This window comes from Eleutherodactylus coqui, chromosome 2 (assembly GCF_035609145.1).
Source record: "Eleutherodactylus coqui strain aEleCoq1 chromosome 2, aEleCoq1.hap1, whole genome shotgun sequence".
In the NCBI taxonomy this organism is placed as follows: Eukaryota; Metazoa; Chordata; class Amphibia; order Anura; family Eleutherodactylidae; genus Eleutherodactylus; species Eleutherodactylus coqui.
The window spans coordinates 204815046-204831381 of NC_089838.1; the positions used below are offsets into that span (position 1 = coordinate 204815046).

Below are 16336 nucleotides of genomic sequence, written 5' to 3' on the forward strand. Positions count from 1 at the left end.
CGTTTTTGTGCTTTTCATCATTGTGGTTGTATTTGCTTTCTTTGTGAAACATTTTGTGTGTTTATTTGCACATTTCTTTGGTGTACAAGAATCTTTGATGCACTTCATTAAAATGTCTTTTTTTCTTTGTTTCAGTCAGATGTGAATAATTCCAGTGTCGGCTACAGGGGTCATACATAATTGTGGGAATTCTAGTCTGTGTTTATATTGCACTGTACATACACATACAAACTTTTTATAATAATCCTATTATAATATAAGTGTATCGCCAAGTAATTTGTAGATACATAGAAAAAAATGCTCTTTGGTAATTCACAGAAACAGGGTATATTACCTTTTACCCTACTATCAACAAGAAATTATATGCAAAATAATTGATTTGATGTAACCCTTTTCAAGTCGCCAATTGTTGGTCATCACAGGTTTGGCTTCACAAACCCCATTCAGCAGATGTTGCCACGGGAAGCTGTTGCTGGTCACACATTTAATAACAATATAGTACTATATGTCATCTATACAAAAGAATGGTCAGACAAATAATAAATGAATGAGCCAGGTCCGCCAGAGCTAATGCCACTCATTAACAACTCTCCACTCCACAGGCGGTGATCCTCTATGATATCCTTACCCTCTTAACACACAGGAAAAAGATTAAAACACCACCCTTAAATTTCTTACATGTAGATGACATGTAGATAATTCCATACACATAGATAAGATTATTTAATACTACTTGAACTATATTTATCCATCCTTGTACTTACTCTCTCTAATCCAATGTATTCTGTCTGCTGTAGGCTCAGATTGCCAACATTTCTTATCTGTGTGACCACCATTCCAGTACATGTCTGCCTGTCAGTCTATTCTCTCTTTATATATGAAGTCCTACCTGATAGACAGTTTATGTCCTGTTCAGACAAGATGCATAATAAAATTGCACCAGAAATCATACAGATTTACAATAGGATTTGAATAAACATGAAAGATAAGGGTCAAAGTGCATGAGCAAGTATGATTTTAAGTTATATTAAATAAGCAGTACACAGATTAATGTCTGTTAAAACAGCCAATTGGAGAATAATTAAATGTGTATATGGCATTAACAATCTTCCTCAAGAAGCTCAGATATGCAGGATTTCAACATGTTCCCACAAGGAGATAAGCGGCAGCTAGTGGTGCCTGGCAACAGCTTATTCTTCTCTCCATAAACTGAAATAAACATGCATGTTTGGTCATGTTGAGCGTGTATGTGTTTGAGGTAGTTGAGCGAGATAGCCATCAGCCTATTCTCAGCTGGCATTATAGTTAAGGCCCTTTTACACACAATGATTATTGCTCAAAATTCGTCCAAACGGCCGAAAAGCAGAGCTAATTGTTACATGTTAATGCGGGCATCGTGCACTTCTCGTTTGAATGATGGATTTTGGTTCACTTCAAATCCATTGTTCAGCTGCTGAAAGACCAAGCAAATATATTCCATTTGAATGTATTTCTTTCATCTTTCAAAAGACTGCAGGATGTTCTGCCAGCAGCATGTTCACACTAGCCATGAGGAGAACAATGGAATGCCTTGGCAGCTGCTTACACATCTGTGTGTGTGTTTAAACACATGCTGGGCTCTGCAAACAACTTCTGGAGGTCATTTTAGATGCAAATGAAGATGATAAAGTGTTAATGGGCAATAATGGGCATTAACACTTTATGCAAATAGATTGTTAAATCTTTCAATGTTTCATTCATTTGAAATATTATCTTTGCATGTAAAAGAACCTTAAGATTTTCGAACATATTAAGAGGCTTTAAAGGAGCATTCCTATCTCAGCAAGTTATCTCCTATCGACAAGAGAGGGGCATTATTTGCTGATTGATGGGGTTCTGACCACTGGCACCTACACTGATCAGGGACGCGCCAGGGAAAATTTCTCTAACATTTGACCGAAGTGGTTGCGCAGTGTGCACATACAGTACTGCTTCATTCACTTTAATGGGACTGCTGGGAGCGGGAGCCTGAACTCATGGGTTGGTGATAATAAAACAAGGTTTCAATTGGTCAGTAACTTTATCCTACAAGGAGCATTGTACACAAGGAATGACTATTTAGCATTAAAGGTAAATGTCTAATTGCCCTGGTCAGACATCTTTTTTTGTTTACTAAGCAAGTAAGTATCTGTTTGTCATCTGTTAGCTATTAATCCGTATCAGTTGCATTCCAGAATGCAAACGGTTTCTTTCCTATTTTGTTTCCATGATCCCACTCCTCACCATTCCCCTTACCCAGAAATATCTGTTTCTGAAAAGGATAAGCCTGTTTTTTACCCATTTGTGATTTAGACTTTACTCACACTGCCAAACGAGGCTTAGGTCTTACACTGGCAGTTGTGCCAAGTTTGACAATAAGACTGCCAAAGAATGCAATGTTATTCCTGCAGTCAAAATAATGACACAACGAGTGAACTCCAGTGGAACCCATTAGAAGTCAATGGGGTCCATCGGACACTGTTGGCATTTGTCATACATGAACATAGCCTAAGTCAATGAGACCTGTTAATGATATCGGGAAAGCATCAGAACTCTAGCATGCTGTCTCTCTTGGACTGATGAAAAAGACTGAAGCACAGCAGATACCTAATGAAATCCAAAAAGAACATTTTAAAGCCCATTAAAGTTCAGCCTGTGTTAATGATAGTTATCATCACACTGTTTTATAAAAACAGTATGAGAAAAGTATAGGAAAAATGCAAGTGCGCACATAAAAGTATTGTATCTTATTTGCTTTCTGATCAGGCAATGGGAGTGATGTGGTATTACTGGTACACTGTAGCAATAATCTACTCACAATGTGCCAGTCTCTTCACCAAGGTAGTATGCACCATTACTCTCCAACAGGGCACACAACCTATTGACTAATCTTTCATTGTCCTAAAATAGGTCAATTGTAGCTTTTCTTTTTCAAAAACGTTACTAGTTAAGTGAAGCCCTGAGTCTGAAAATGTGCCAAACATTTATGATGTATCAGAAAACTGGCTTAGATACATTGATAAGTGTCCCGATATTTAATGGATGAAATACATGTGAATATATTATGCTGTGTAACAATGAATGTTTTTCAGATCATGAAAGAAGTTTTGTGTCTCTTGGGACTTCGGCATGTAAAGTTTAAAAGGAAGTCTTGCACCTTGCACGCAAAAAAGGTTTTAAAAAAAGCACGTCTAGCACTTTAGTCTTATTTGTTATGCTACACTGTGGGTCAAAAATTGGAACGAATTATAGTGGTGTCTATCTGTGACAAAATGACACACGTGCATGTCATATGGTAAATAGTCAGCCCCACTGACTTGCCGTGAGGAATGGTATGGCCACAACAACCATGGCACATGGATACAGCAGTATCTCCTGGCTAATTTAAAGACAATTGCCTCAGTGTCACAACTTCTTTTAGAAGAGAAACCTTCAGATCAGTGAACCATAATGATAGAGAGTACATAGATGGAGCATGAAACAAGGTAGGCTCTCCATACACAAGAACATTTGTACCCTGCCTGGTGAACACTAAACTAGCATGTACTCATTGTTTACCCCTCCAGTTCAAAAGGCCATCCACTGCTATCATATAGTAAAGGGCAATGTCTTTGTGACTGTTTTGTCTGCATGTACTTTGTGATATTTCTTATTTTGTAGTTATTTCTCTTAGTTTTCCTATGGAACCCCAGTAAAATACTTGTGCGTGCTACAATGTACTTCTTGCCCTGGATATAATTTCCTGTTGTAAGTGGAAAACAATTTGATATAACTTTATCATATAAAATATCAAGTCATTGGCTCCAAATCTGGTTTTCTTTTGCCAGTGAATTTCAGAAAAAGAATTGCTAAGGAGCATTTGATATCAATAATATAATATTGATCTCATGCAATACATTGGATTTTTTAGGAAACGTTAAGTCTCATTTAGACAAAATGCGTTGGAAACATCAGAAACAACAGTTTTATTATTTTGTAGAAGGGTTGCATGTCTTTTAAATGAATTTAAAAACAATTAATGACTAGAATATGTACCTAGCCCAATTATTAACATCTAACACTGGCTACATGTTTCAGCTCCTTTTAAAAGCATATAATTGGCCTCAAAACATTCTCACACATCTTGGCGGCTTTTAGCAACCTATAAGAATCCAGATTTCATTTTCTAAAGGCTGTTTTAGAAAGCAAAATCTGGGCTCTGATTGGATGCTACATGCAGGTGATTTCAGTGCATCAGTTTTGATACATGTCAGCCCTAATGTTTCAGAATATTTTGCTATGTGCTGCCTATATACAGTCAAATCTGTTGTATTGTTAACATTGTCAATGGCTGTTTTTGTAACAATTTCATGTATATAACATCTTTTACTCACTGTATATTTGGTACACTTAATCCCAAAATAAAATCAATGTACCAAATATATTTGAAGTCTCCTGTTTCTTGATACTACATTGAAATGACACAAATATTCTCAAATGACTGGATGACTTTGGGAAGAAAGAGAACAAGGAAACTAATGGCAGCTGTCCTTTTTGCTATATAAAAAGGTTCAGATATTTTGGTAATTAAAAACGTTTGAGGTTTGTAGGTTTTTGTCACAGCACTGGCCACGAAGTGAGGATTAGGTCCAGGGGGACATTGTGCTGTCAGCCCTGGCCCGCTATGTCCTCATTGCTAGTGAAAGCTCACAGTCAGTTCAGTGCTGGGCGCAAACACTGGTACACCTCTTGCTCTTATGGGAGGATTGCTTGGCTGGGAGGTAGGGCTGCCCAGCCAGCCAATCGCCACTAGTCTGTGTGCATTTATTCCAGCCCCTCCTCTTAGAAAGTGTTGGTTATACTCTTACCTCGGTTGGTCTTGAGGAACTGTCTGGCTTCTGTCTGATCCCTGTCGGACTTTTGGCTGAAATCTGTCAGACTACAGTCTGACTCCTAACTGAAAACTGGCTGACACCTGGTTAAATCCTGCCAAAAGACCCTCTGTCTAAAATGGTATCTGATCCAGTCAGCAGTTCCTGATCCTGATCTGTATCTCATTTAAGATAACTCCATCTGGTGATTACCTTATGTAGGGTGTGGTTACATTTTATCCCTGAGTACCTGTGGCTTTTACATTCCATCTTAAGGCCCATTTACACACAAAGATAATCGTTCAAAAGATTATGAAAAAGTTTTGATCTACTGTTTTGCATAAACTGCTAATGGACAATTATGTCCATTAGTTGCTTATCACTTTCAGTTGCAGGTAAATAAGCACCTGGGAACTGTATGCAGAGAACAGCAAGTGGTCTGTTCTCTGCATTCAGCTTCTTTGTTCTGCTGCGTAGCTGCAAGCTTAATACAATGTAATTAGCGCTCCCATGGAGAACACAGCACCATGGACAGCAAATACAGCATGCGGTCTGTGTTATCTTCTCTCCGGCTAAACGATGGATTTTATGCTCACCTAAAAATCTTCGTTTAGCCAAAGAGCGACGGATGGGAGCATTTACACACAATGATTATCGCTCAAACAATGGCTTTTGAACGAATTTTGAGCGATAATCGTTGTGTGTAAATGGGCCTTAACCTTTGCCATATTCCCTGTTATTGCACAGGAAAAGAACCCATTGTTTTTAAAGGATGCATTTAGAGATGCGATCTTTACCTTGCAGTGCTGCAAGAGAAAAACTGCATGTCCTATTTTTGGGTGATGCTGGCAAATAGTTGCCCGTTCTTCCCCATGGTAGCAGAAAAAAATTGCATCACGCTCATATGTATTTTTGCTCCCAAAGGGAATATTTTTTAGAGTTGCAATTGTGATGCGATTTTTTCACAAAATGCATCGTGCTCGAATAAAAATAGCGGACTTGCAAGTGTGACTTCGGTCCAAGAAATATTGCACTCACCTGTGTAACTGCACCCTAATGAAGGGGTTTTCTTTTTTAAGGGTGGTTTCACATGTGCTGTTTTGGTACAGTACTTTTTGCAGTTTTTAAAGCCATAACTAGAAGTGGATTCAAGAAAAAGGATAAGTAGATTCTCTCCTACTTTTATCTTCTCTTCCTTTATGATTCAGTCCTGGCAATGTCTTCAAAAATTGCAACAGAAAATGTGAAATACTCAGTGTGAAGCCACACAAAGGGTGCCTTCAAATGCTGCAGAATTTGCCGCTGCGCAGAAAAATCTGCAACAAAATCTGCATGTCTAATGTGCGGCTTTTGATGCCAAATTGCAGATTTTGTTGCAGATTTCTGTGGCTGCATGTGAAAGCACCGTTAGTATTAACAATTCTGATAAATGGATCCATATATCGTACATGTTACAACAGTATCTTCTTTGTAGTTTAACTTACCAATGTGTTTCAATAATCCATATGATAAATATTGAATAAAACCACTGTATTAATAATTAATATGGTTGTTATTCTGTATGTATGAGTCTGCAGTCCATAAAAGTGCTTCTAATAGCAGCTTTCCCAGGAGTGTTTTAGCAATGTCAGTAATTCCTGATGAGGATGATTTTCAGTGCGCAAGTGCCCCAATAATACATGAGCAAGTAGAAGGCTGAAGCGGGTCACAAACCAGTGCAAACTGTCTTGTTGTAAAATGAGCAGCAATTCCAGAAAGCAGTAGTTGCATTTGCCACGGTCTCCCAGTCATTTAGAAATGACAAAGTCCCATTTGCATTTACAGTGCTGTATAGGGGAAAAAAACACAGTATAAGTCTTTCAGAAGCAACAGAAAATGATGCATGTATTGTTGCATGTTGAGTGAGCAGAATCAATTAAGAAGCTCAGAGAATTTCATAGAAGACTTCAGACCGGCTCCTTCCCGTCCTGGTCGGATAGATCTACAGGTTTTCCTCTATTTGGGTATATACAAAGTTATATATGCCATGCTGGGTAGGGAGACGCTAGTGGAAAGTGACCTTGATAAGTCTTCTCCTTGTTCCTAGTTCCTTGTTAGGCCATATTTATACAGCTGATTCTATCATGCGAGTTTTATGCACTGCAAGACGCACAAAACTCGCACGAAAATAGAATCCATTATTTATTTGCATGGATGATTTCTCTCTTGTAGCGATGCTGTGAGATAGAAAGGTCGCAGGATGCTACAAGCCCTAACAGCACGCTTAGGGCTCCTTCACACGATCATGTTTGCGCAGGCAAAATATGTGCACGCTAAACACAGAGAATAGAAGCTATTGATTTCAATAAGTTCTTTCTCCGTAAGTGCATTTTTCACACGCATTACACGAACACAGGAAAAAGTAGCACATACTCTATTTTCCTGCGCAGCAAAAGTCCCATAGAAGTCTATGGGAGGTGTGAAAATACACAAGGGTAAGGGTATAACACTTCGCAAAGCACAGGGAAAAGAACACATCTGGAGCTCATTAAGCTGTAAATAGCCATTAAATCCTTGGAAAGGGTGTGTCACAGGAACGTGCGAAATGCCTTGCGTGTGCAAAAAGTACAGTACTATGCGCAGACACACACACAACACACAGATTATGTACATCTTCATCTCTTGTTCATGCGCAAATACGCTGTGCTGTGACAAGCGTTTTTGCGCATAGCCTCGTGTGAAGCTGCCCTTAGTGTACAGACAGTCTTGGGGTCCCTTCTAGGACCCCAGAGTTGACTCACAAGGGTCCTCCAGTCCCTGATTGTATCATCAGGAAATCAAAGACTTTCGACCAAAGTGATGAAAGGTTCCTCTGACCTTGGCTGTTAGAGCAGGAAGTTGGCTGTTATTAGACAGCAGTGGACATGCTCTAGGGCAGCACAGGGCACTATGCACAGTGCCATAAAGACATGTGGGGGTGGTTGTAAATTGGTTAACATGACAATTAAGCAAAACATAATACTGAGAGAAGGCAGCTGACATATAAGCCCACATTTATCAATGTATTTGCATCTTTTTTGCTGGCGCATTTTACTCTAAAATAATGTTTAATCTTTTGTGAGACACACTTATCCATTTGTGCGAGAAAATAGATACATTTGTACCATCTACTGCTGGTTTAAAAGTGGAGTAAAAGGTGGACATGGCTTCCTGCTTGGACAAGATTTAGGCCAGTTTCACACGAGCATATTACGAGCACATTTATGCACCCATAATACAGACTAGGGCCCCAACCTAACCGTAGGTCTACTTACCCAAACTCACAACATCATAGAAATGTACAATGCCCTGAGATTGGGTCAGTAATCCCAGCATCAGCCCAACGCATGTGTCCATTTTATGGGTACATAAATGTGCTAGTAATACACTCATGTGAAACTGGCTTTAAAGGTCATTTATGACATGCAACTTTTTAAAAATTTATACATTTTTGCTCAGGGAATCTGGGACAGGTGAGTACAGGCTTTTTTATGTGGGCAGCCTATTAAAAAGCAAAAAAAACACTCGGAAAATCCCCTTAAGTCCTAGGGCCCATGGCCGTGACGGGCTCCGCAAGCGGAATTCCGCAGCAGAGTCCGTCACGGTGCCCCCCAGAGACCCCATACTTACCTCCAGATCTGCTGCCCGACGTCCCGCATCCCGTGCCGGCGCGCATGCGCAGTACAGCGCATGATGCGCCGGCAGCGTCATGTCACGCGCTGGCAGAGTCATATGACACGCCCACAGCGTTTCATGACGCACCGAACCTAATAGCTCCGGAAATCCGCCCGTTGGAATTAGACCTAAGATATAATTTAGTCACACTTACCTTCCAAAAATGTCCTGACAACAAACATAAAGATGATAGGTTTTGTTCCCAAAAGCCTCTGTGCCTCCAAAAAATTGTCTGCAATCTACAGAATCTCGTGAGGTAAACAATATTCCTGCAACATAAATTAAATTTGAGATTTTACAGGAGGGAATATTTAATTAACAATTAATCAAAAATACAGACAAAAACTAATGGAAGCAAATATAACCATCTTCAATGTGAATGGGGAACATAACACTATCATTAGCAATTATCATGATGTCCACATGATTAAAATCACATTCTACAAAACTTTCTCCTTGAAGGGACTCCCTCGGCTGAACACGTGTGTTCACTTCAACGGGGAGAGGGGAATAAGCCAGACACCTGTATAGGGAAACACAGGGCTGAACATGTTGAGGTCCCTGTTGGGCTCTGCCATTAAGCAATAGGTAAAAGGTCATTTTTTTTTCTCCTCCGAAGATCCTGAAGAGCAGCAAATAATGAAAATCCCCCCACCCCCCCCTCTTAAAAAACAAAATAGAAGATACATACCTGCAATGCATGCATTAACAAATGATACGCACGCTCCAGTCATCAAAGCCCGGACTACTACTTTGGCCATGTCACCCTTGCGCTCCAAAGCCATTGTAGCTGAGACATTAGAATGAAAAATGATTTAGGTGAATAAATAAGCTAAAAGGTAAATGTACAGTCAGCATTCATAATAAACCTAATTTTATGATCAAGAAGAAAAAAAAAGTGTCTTGGCGTTTTAGCCTATTGAGGCCACTAGAATTGACATTGAAACCTCCTTTATTGGGTTCTACTTGGTGATGTCTATTGCTATTCATTTTTTATCTCTAAAATGCTAAGTTTATGATGAAACTAGCTTGTTACACACAACTTTGTGCATGTGGAATTTGTCATTTTTCTATGTTTTCCTGTATTTTAAACCGTAAAAAGCTTAAATAGTGAAAAGAATGCAGCTGCAATCTGCTGTCAGCACAGTCTGTACACTACGGTATTGGTCTTGTCATCCTTTGCTAGGATATAAAAGTTTTGTGGTGTATATATATCTATATATATAAAATTGAATGTATGTCTGTCTGTGTGTCTGTTTGTCCTGTTTGGGAAGTTGTTGAGTACACTCCTGGGAAGATTATAGGCATAGTATATTTATGCTATGATAAATGGCGCGCGTGCGAGCGTCGTTGACAGTTACGCCCCCACGTAGATCGTTCGATTTCATCATTGCCACTAATTCTCCCACTTCCCGATGTCGCAGAAACATGAAATTTGGCACGAGCACTGATTATGTCATAAATAGGAAAAGTTAATGGGCCCAACTCGATTATTCAATTCTAAGCGCCAAAGAATTAGAGTCCAAATTTTACGTACGGAATCTAATTTTCTCGCATCCCAATGTCATAGAAACTTGAAATTTGGCACGAGCATTGATTATGTCATAAATAGGAAAAGTTAATAGGTCCCAACTCGATTTAATTCTAAGCGCAAAAAAATTAGCGTCCAAATTTTACGTACGGAATCTAATTTTCTCGCTTACCAATGTCATAGAAACTTGAAATTTGGCACAAGCATTGATTATGTCATAAATAGGAAAAGTTAATGGGTCCCAACTCGATTATTTAATTCTAAGCGCTAAAGAATTAGTGTCCAAATTTTACGTAGTACGGAATCTCATTCTCTCACTTCCTGATATATATAAATGAATGTCTGTCTGTCTGTCCTTTATGCATTACTACACCATTCATTCAATCACCATGAAACTTTGGGAAGTTGTTGAGTACACTCCTGGGAAGATTATAGGCATAGTACATCTATCCTACGATAGGTGGCGCGCGTGCGAGCATCGTCGACAATTATGCCCCCCAGACAAAGATCGTTTGATTTCCATCTCAAGCACGAAAGCAAAAGGCATTACGAGCAACGGGATGAGTGTTCAACCAGAAAATGATGCATCCGCCGAACGTTTCGCTTGACAATTGCTGCATATTGAGAATGCTGAGGTAAAATGAAAGCTGTGCTGTGATTGGTTGCTATTTCTTATACTGCTGAGGAAACATGAAAGCTGTGCTGTGACTGGTTGCTATATATTATACTGCTGAGGCAACATGAAAGCTGTGCTGTGATTGGTTGCTACTTCTTATACTGCTGAGGTTACATGAAAGCTGCGCTGTGATTGGTTGTTATATATTATACCGCTGAGGTAACTTGAAAGCTGCGCTGTGATTGGTTGTTATATATTATACCGCTGAGGTAACTTGAAAGCTGCGCTGTGATTGGTTGTTATCTAGATATTTAAAAACGAATGTGTCTGTCTGTCTGTCTGTCTGTCTTCGCAGCAACGCGCGACGGGTAAGCTAGTTACTGCTCCAATATCTCTCTATAGGTCTAAGAGACACGTGGCACTCATGATCTAAGGTCTGACAGACCTGACATTGCTCCAATGTCTCCGTAGCTCTAAGAGACGCGTGACGCTCATAATGTAAAGTGCGACGGACATGAGACTGTTGCAGGGTCTCTACTTCTCTAAGAGCAGCTTGTCTTTCAGCTTTGTTGATGCCTCCTTGCCTCAGTGGGGTTATCAGATTCTTGGGTTCTAGTCATTTTCACAGCTCGAGCTCTACTAGAGGCACACCCTAGATCTGACTTCTGATTGTGCGACATATTAAAAAAAGACCAAAAAATGGATAGGAAATGTGATTGTCAAAAGTAAACCATTTCTTACACAGCTAGGGTAAAATAAAAGCTGCTTTGTGATTGGTTGGTATTTGTTATACTGCTGAGGTAAAATTAAAGCTCTGCTGTGATTGGTTGCTATTTCTTATACTGCTGAGGTAAAATTAAAGCTCTGCTGTGATTGGTTGCTATGGGCAACACAGATTTTCTTTAAAATCTCAATCCATCTTAATGTGTCTTTCATTCAACTTGTAAGGCAAAATCTGTGTGTTTGTGTCGTACAGCCGAGCTTTTATTTGTTATACTGCTGAGGTAAAATGAAAGCTGCGCTGTGATTGGTTGCTATTTGTTATATTGCTGAGGTAAAATGAAAGCTGCGCTGTGATTGGTTGCTATTTGTTATATTGCTGAGGTAAAATAAAAGCTGTGCTGTGATTGGTTGCTATGGGCAACACAGATGTTCTTTAAAATCTCAATCCATCTTAATGTGTCTCTCGTTCAAGTTTTAATCCAAGGCAACGCCAGGTGTCCCTGCTAGCTTAATAATCGCATACACGTGGCAACGATGTCTGCCTGTTAGTGTAGGCCTAGCTTATGATGTGCACTCCTTCCCCCTCTGCCGCACTTAATAATTGCATACACGCGGCAGCGACGTCTGCCCTCACGTGTCTGTCTATGTAGCAATAGCTTATGATGTGCAGCCCCTTCCTCTCCACCTCGCCACACGGCATGGCGCTGGTGGCAGAGCAAAGGTGCGCTTGCACATCACCAAATAAATCTGTCTTGTAGCGCTCCCTAGAGAACTCTATACATTTTGGGGATAAATTGAAGCCTAAGTCCTTCCTCAAGATGCAAGTTATCTCCCTGCCAAATTTGATCAAAATCGCTTCAGCAGTTTAGCCATGAGAAGGTAACAGACAGTTACTATTGCATTTCTAATATTAGTATGGCTACACTTACACAGCCCTCCAAGCATGATGCCAATGGAACTGATATTGGCAAATCCACATAGTGCAAAGGTAGTGATGACTTCTGATCGCTCCTGTAAAACACAGGTTTTAGATCACATTCATTAAAAACTAATAAAATACATGGAAACATCAGGTGAACTTAGACTGTGAGCCTCAATAGGGCGGGACTTGATATTAAGTGACGTACAGTGCTGCAGATTAGGTATGTGCTATACAGATCAGTAAAGTAAATAAATATAGACCAGAGAGCCATAAGCCTCCTGCACACGGGCGGGTCGGACCCCGCATGCGTGTTCCAGCAGCAGAGCTCGACCTGGTACCCGGCTGGTGACCCCTGCATCCCTGTCCGTGCGTCTGCTGCGAGAGCTGCGGATGTGCCCACCGGCACTCCGTCGCGCATGCGCAATAGCCACCAGTAATGGGGGTTGGCGCATATCCTGCTATACCACCGCAGTGCTCACTGCTGAAGTGCCACGGGGCAGACGGCTTCCACTGACTTCAATGGAAGCCGTCCGTGCGTAACCCGCACAAAATCGCAGCATGCTGTTATTTCTTCTCTGCAAGCAGAAAATAGCAATCGATTATTGCTCATGGAGATGAAATGGCGTTTTGACATTGAATGCTATGGGCAGTATTTGCTGCGGAGTCCGGAGATGGACGCCGCAATACGGACTCCGCAATGCAAATAGGCCCGTGTGCAGGAGGCCATATGCCCAATATTGTGTATATCCCCCTCCTTGAATCAAAATAGCTCTGAGCCGTCGAGGCATGGAATCCACAAAACCTCTTTGAAGGTTTCCTGTGGTATTTGGCACAAGATGCTTGTAAAGGGAGCCTGTGAACAGCTATAAGCATTGTAAACTAAGTGGTGCACATAGGCCAGCTCCCAAGGAGTCCGGGGATGTGCTTTTTATACTCACCTGCTCCCTGTTTCCGTGCAGTCAGTCATGAAAGTTGGTGTGCGGACAGTGTGCATACACTCCCATTATTTTCTCATGCACAGATCGAGTGCCAACTTTCAGGGGTGACCATAGAGCATGGAGCCAAATAGGTATAAAAAGTACTTCACTGGACTTCTCGGGACCGGGCCTATGAGCACTGTAGGTGATGACAGGTTCCCTTTAAAGGCAATCTGAGAAGGGGCAACTTTTTTCACTTACATTTTGGGCTGACAATCATTTTCGCAATGGGAGTTCATTAAAAATTTTGCACTGTGTCTTCTGAAGCTTCTACATATCACTGTAAATTGAAACTGCAGTCTAAAGGGCTCGTTCACATGAGTGTATTTGCTCACGTAATACGCAGTAAACAAGACCCATTCATTTCAATGGGTTACTTCACGTGAGCGCATTTTTTCACTTGATGTGCAATTTCATGTGAAAATACGTAGCATGTCCTATCCTAATACATATTGCACACCATAGAAGCCCATTAAAAATCAATAGGTGTACGTAAATACACACAAAATACGCAGGACAGCTGTACGTTTGTTGCGTATTTACACATGAAATCATTGAGATTTGCGTGTTTTTTTATGTGTAACAATAAGCAGTGTATTTGCACACACAAACACTGGAGCAGGTGACGTATGTGGGCATAAGCAATTTTCAGGCACTAAATATGCAGCATATTTACGAGGCTGAAATGTGCTTATGCCCTTGTGAACAAGCCCTAAGTCTCAAGAGGAGATCTGCAGTTTCTATCAAATAATTGTGGACATAAATGAGATAAGAATGTTCAGGAGAAAAGAGAACAAAAGAAAACAAAAAATTGTCAGCCCAAAATACATGCATTTAAGGGAAAAAAATGCCCCTCAAAAGTGGCCATAGCCTTCAAACGGAATGTGCCAAAAGAAAATCACCTTTTGCATAATTCAAGGTTTGTGTTAATCATAATTTTACCAATTTTTGTTGACATTTAAAAAAAAAAATGGCAATCTATATTTTAAGAAAATCTGAAAATCCTGCAATTTTCACACTGACCACAGAGCCTAATAGTCTGACACCTCATGTACTGTAGAGAAATCATCACAGGCAGGATTACAATGAAATGTGACACCTATATATTGATAAAACAGTACCTACCATTCACAATAGGCGATGGTAACAGCCTAAGCACATCCTGAAAATGCTTAATTGGATTGATATCTGTAGCATTTGGAGGAAAAAGTCAACACCTTGAAGTCCTTGCCTCATTACTTTTTTTTTTTTAAAGTGAGCAGGGCTTGTCAGGATGGGGCATGACTATCCCGGAATGACAAATTTATATATAAATGGTTGGGACCAGGCATACATTTCTGTGAAGGTGCACGGAGTCGTCTTGCACCTAATACATGGAAAGGCGTGTGCCTCTTCATAAATAAGGTACACCATGTGCCTAGTGAAATTGTACTAAAGCTGGTTTTGGAAATGCCGGTCTTAGGAAATTTCCCCCCTTGTTATTTTCTTTACAAATATTTCTGAACAATTTTTTCAGTATAGTAGAATACATTATCCTCATGTAGGAGGCTGCTGCCTTTAGGAAATACCATTACTAAAAAGCGATGTACTTGGTCTGTAACAATGTTTAGGCAGGTGAAGTAACATCGCCATGAGGCCGCTTTCACACGGGCAACAAAAATCTGTGATTTTCTTGCGATGCAACAGTGCTACAAATCGCATGTATGTGAAGCCCATGCTTTTCTAGGAGTTCCTTCACATTAGCAATGTTTTGCCTCATGCGATGTTGTGAGAAAAAAAAAATGGCGGCATGCTCTATACTGCCACGATTTGTGATGTTTTGTAGCCCGTGTTTCCCTACGCAGCCCCCTTGTTTATCGCATCTCACAAATTAGCAATTTTCGTGAGATGCAATGTGTTTCCCTACCCCTGGACCACAGAATTGATTGGACAATTCATAAATCTCGCCTCCACAATGTCATTGGTTCTTCAAACTCTGCTCAGCCAATCAATGCAGAGCTGGATGAACCAATCACAGCGCTCACATTAGTTCATCGACCGTTGTATAGATTGGCCGAGTAGCACTGGATGAACCAAACAGAGCCATCGCTTCATGGAGGCGGGATTTTTGAATCCTGCAACCAGGAAGTGATCTTCTGTGGGCGAATGAGGACTGCAGGATGCCAGGCGGATCTCCGGACAGCAGCAAGAGGACCCGGACCGTGCCTGCTAGGTAAGTATTCCCAAAGCAACTATATAAATTTGGTATTGTAGTAATCGTATTGACCCATACAATAAAGTTGCCATGTCATTTTTTTTGCAGTGTGTACGCCGTAGAAACAAGACACACCCAAATATGGGTGAATTTAGTTATTTTTCCAATTCACTGGACTTTGCATTTTTTAATAGGTTTTCCGTACATTATATAGTACGATTGAAAAATAAAACTCGTCCCGCTAAATACAAACGCTCAGACATCCATGTCAATGTTTAAATAAAAAGTTATGATTTTTTAAAAGGGCTGAGGATAAAACAAAAATTGGGGTGGGATGTGGGGGTGGGGGATGAGGTGCATCCTTAAGGGTTAATACAAGGGAATGTGGCCCACTTAGTCCCATAACAGGCAAATCATTATTTTTGACTGGATTCAACTTAGATGAACCAAAACAGTCTAAGTAATCATCTATCATAGTCCTTGATGGTCTACCCAACATTATTCTATCAGTTTCATTGTATTACATAGATGTTATTTATTATATTATACTTGCCGAAATCCACTGTCTTGATCCATCTACCCACTCCTCAACACCTTGCAGTCGATTAGCCTTATAATCAGCCAGCCTCCGATATGCCACAAACTCATTTAGAATTATCTTTGTTCCCAACATCTCACCGACAAGATCTGCTTCATCCCACTGTGCTCCCATCATGAAGGCCACAGGCATGAAGATGTAGGAGAGTATGAGCTGCAGATAAAGCAGAATTATTATAACATATAACAGCAAATTTATATAAAATATATATTAC

At 40.3% G+C, this 16336-nt stretch overlaps 1 protein-coding gene across 1 annotated transcript in view; it reads right to left on the reverse strand.

Moving 5' to 3' along the window:
* Positions 1 to 6573: 6573 nt before the first annotated feature.
* LOC136610063 (sodium/nucleoside cotransporter 2-like) overlaps positions 6574 to 16336 on the reverse strand; it is a 61549-nt gene continuing 51786 nt past the window's right edge. The window contains exons 13-17 of the mRNA XM_066589330.1: positions 16078 to 16275; positions 12361 to 12442; positions 9253 to 9351; positions 8716 to 8830; positions 6574 to 6694 (exon numbers count right to left, since the gene is read on the reverse strand). Of these exons, the coding sequence (XP_066445427.1) occupies positions 6574 to 6694; positions 8716 to 8830; positions 9253 to 9351; positions 12361 to 12442; positions 16078 to 16275 (615 nt within the window). The remainder of the gene's footprint in view (positions 6695 to 8715; positions 8831 to 9252; positions 9352 to 12360; positions 12443 to 16077; positions 16276 to 16336) is intronic.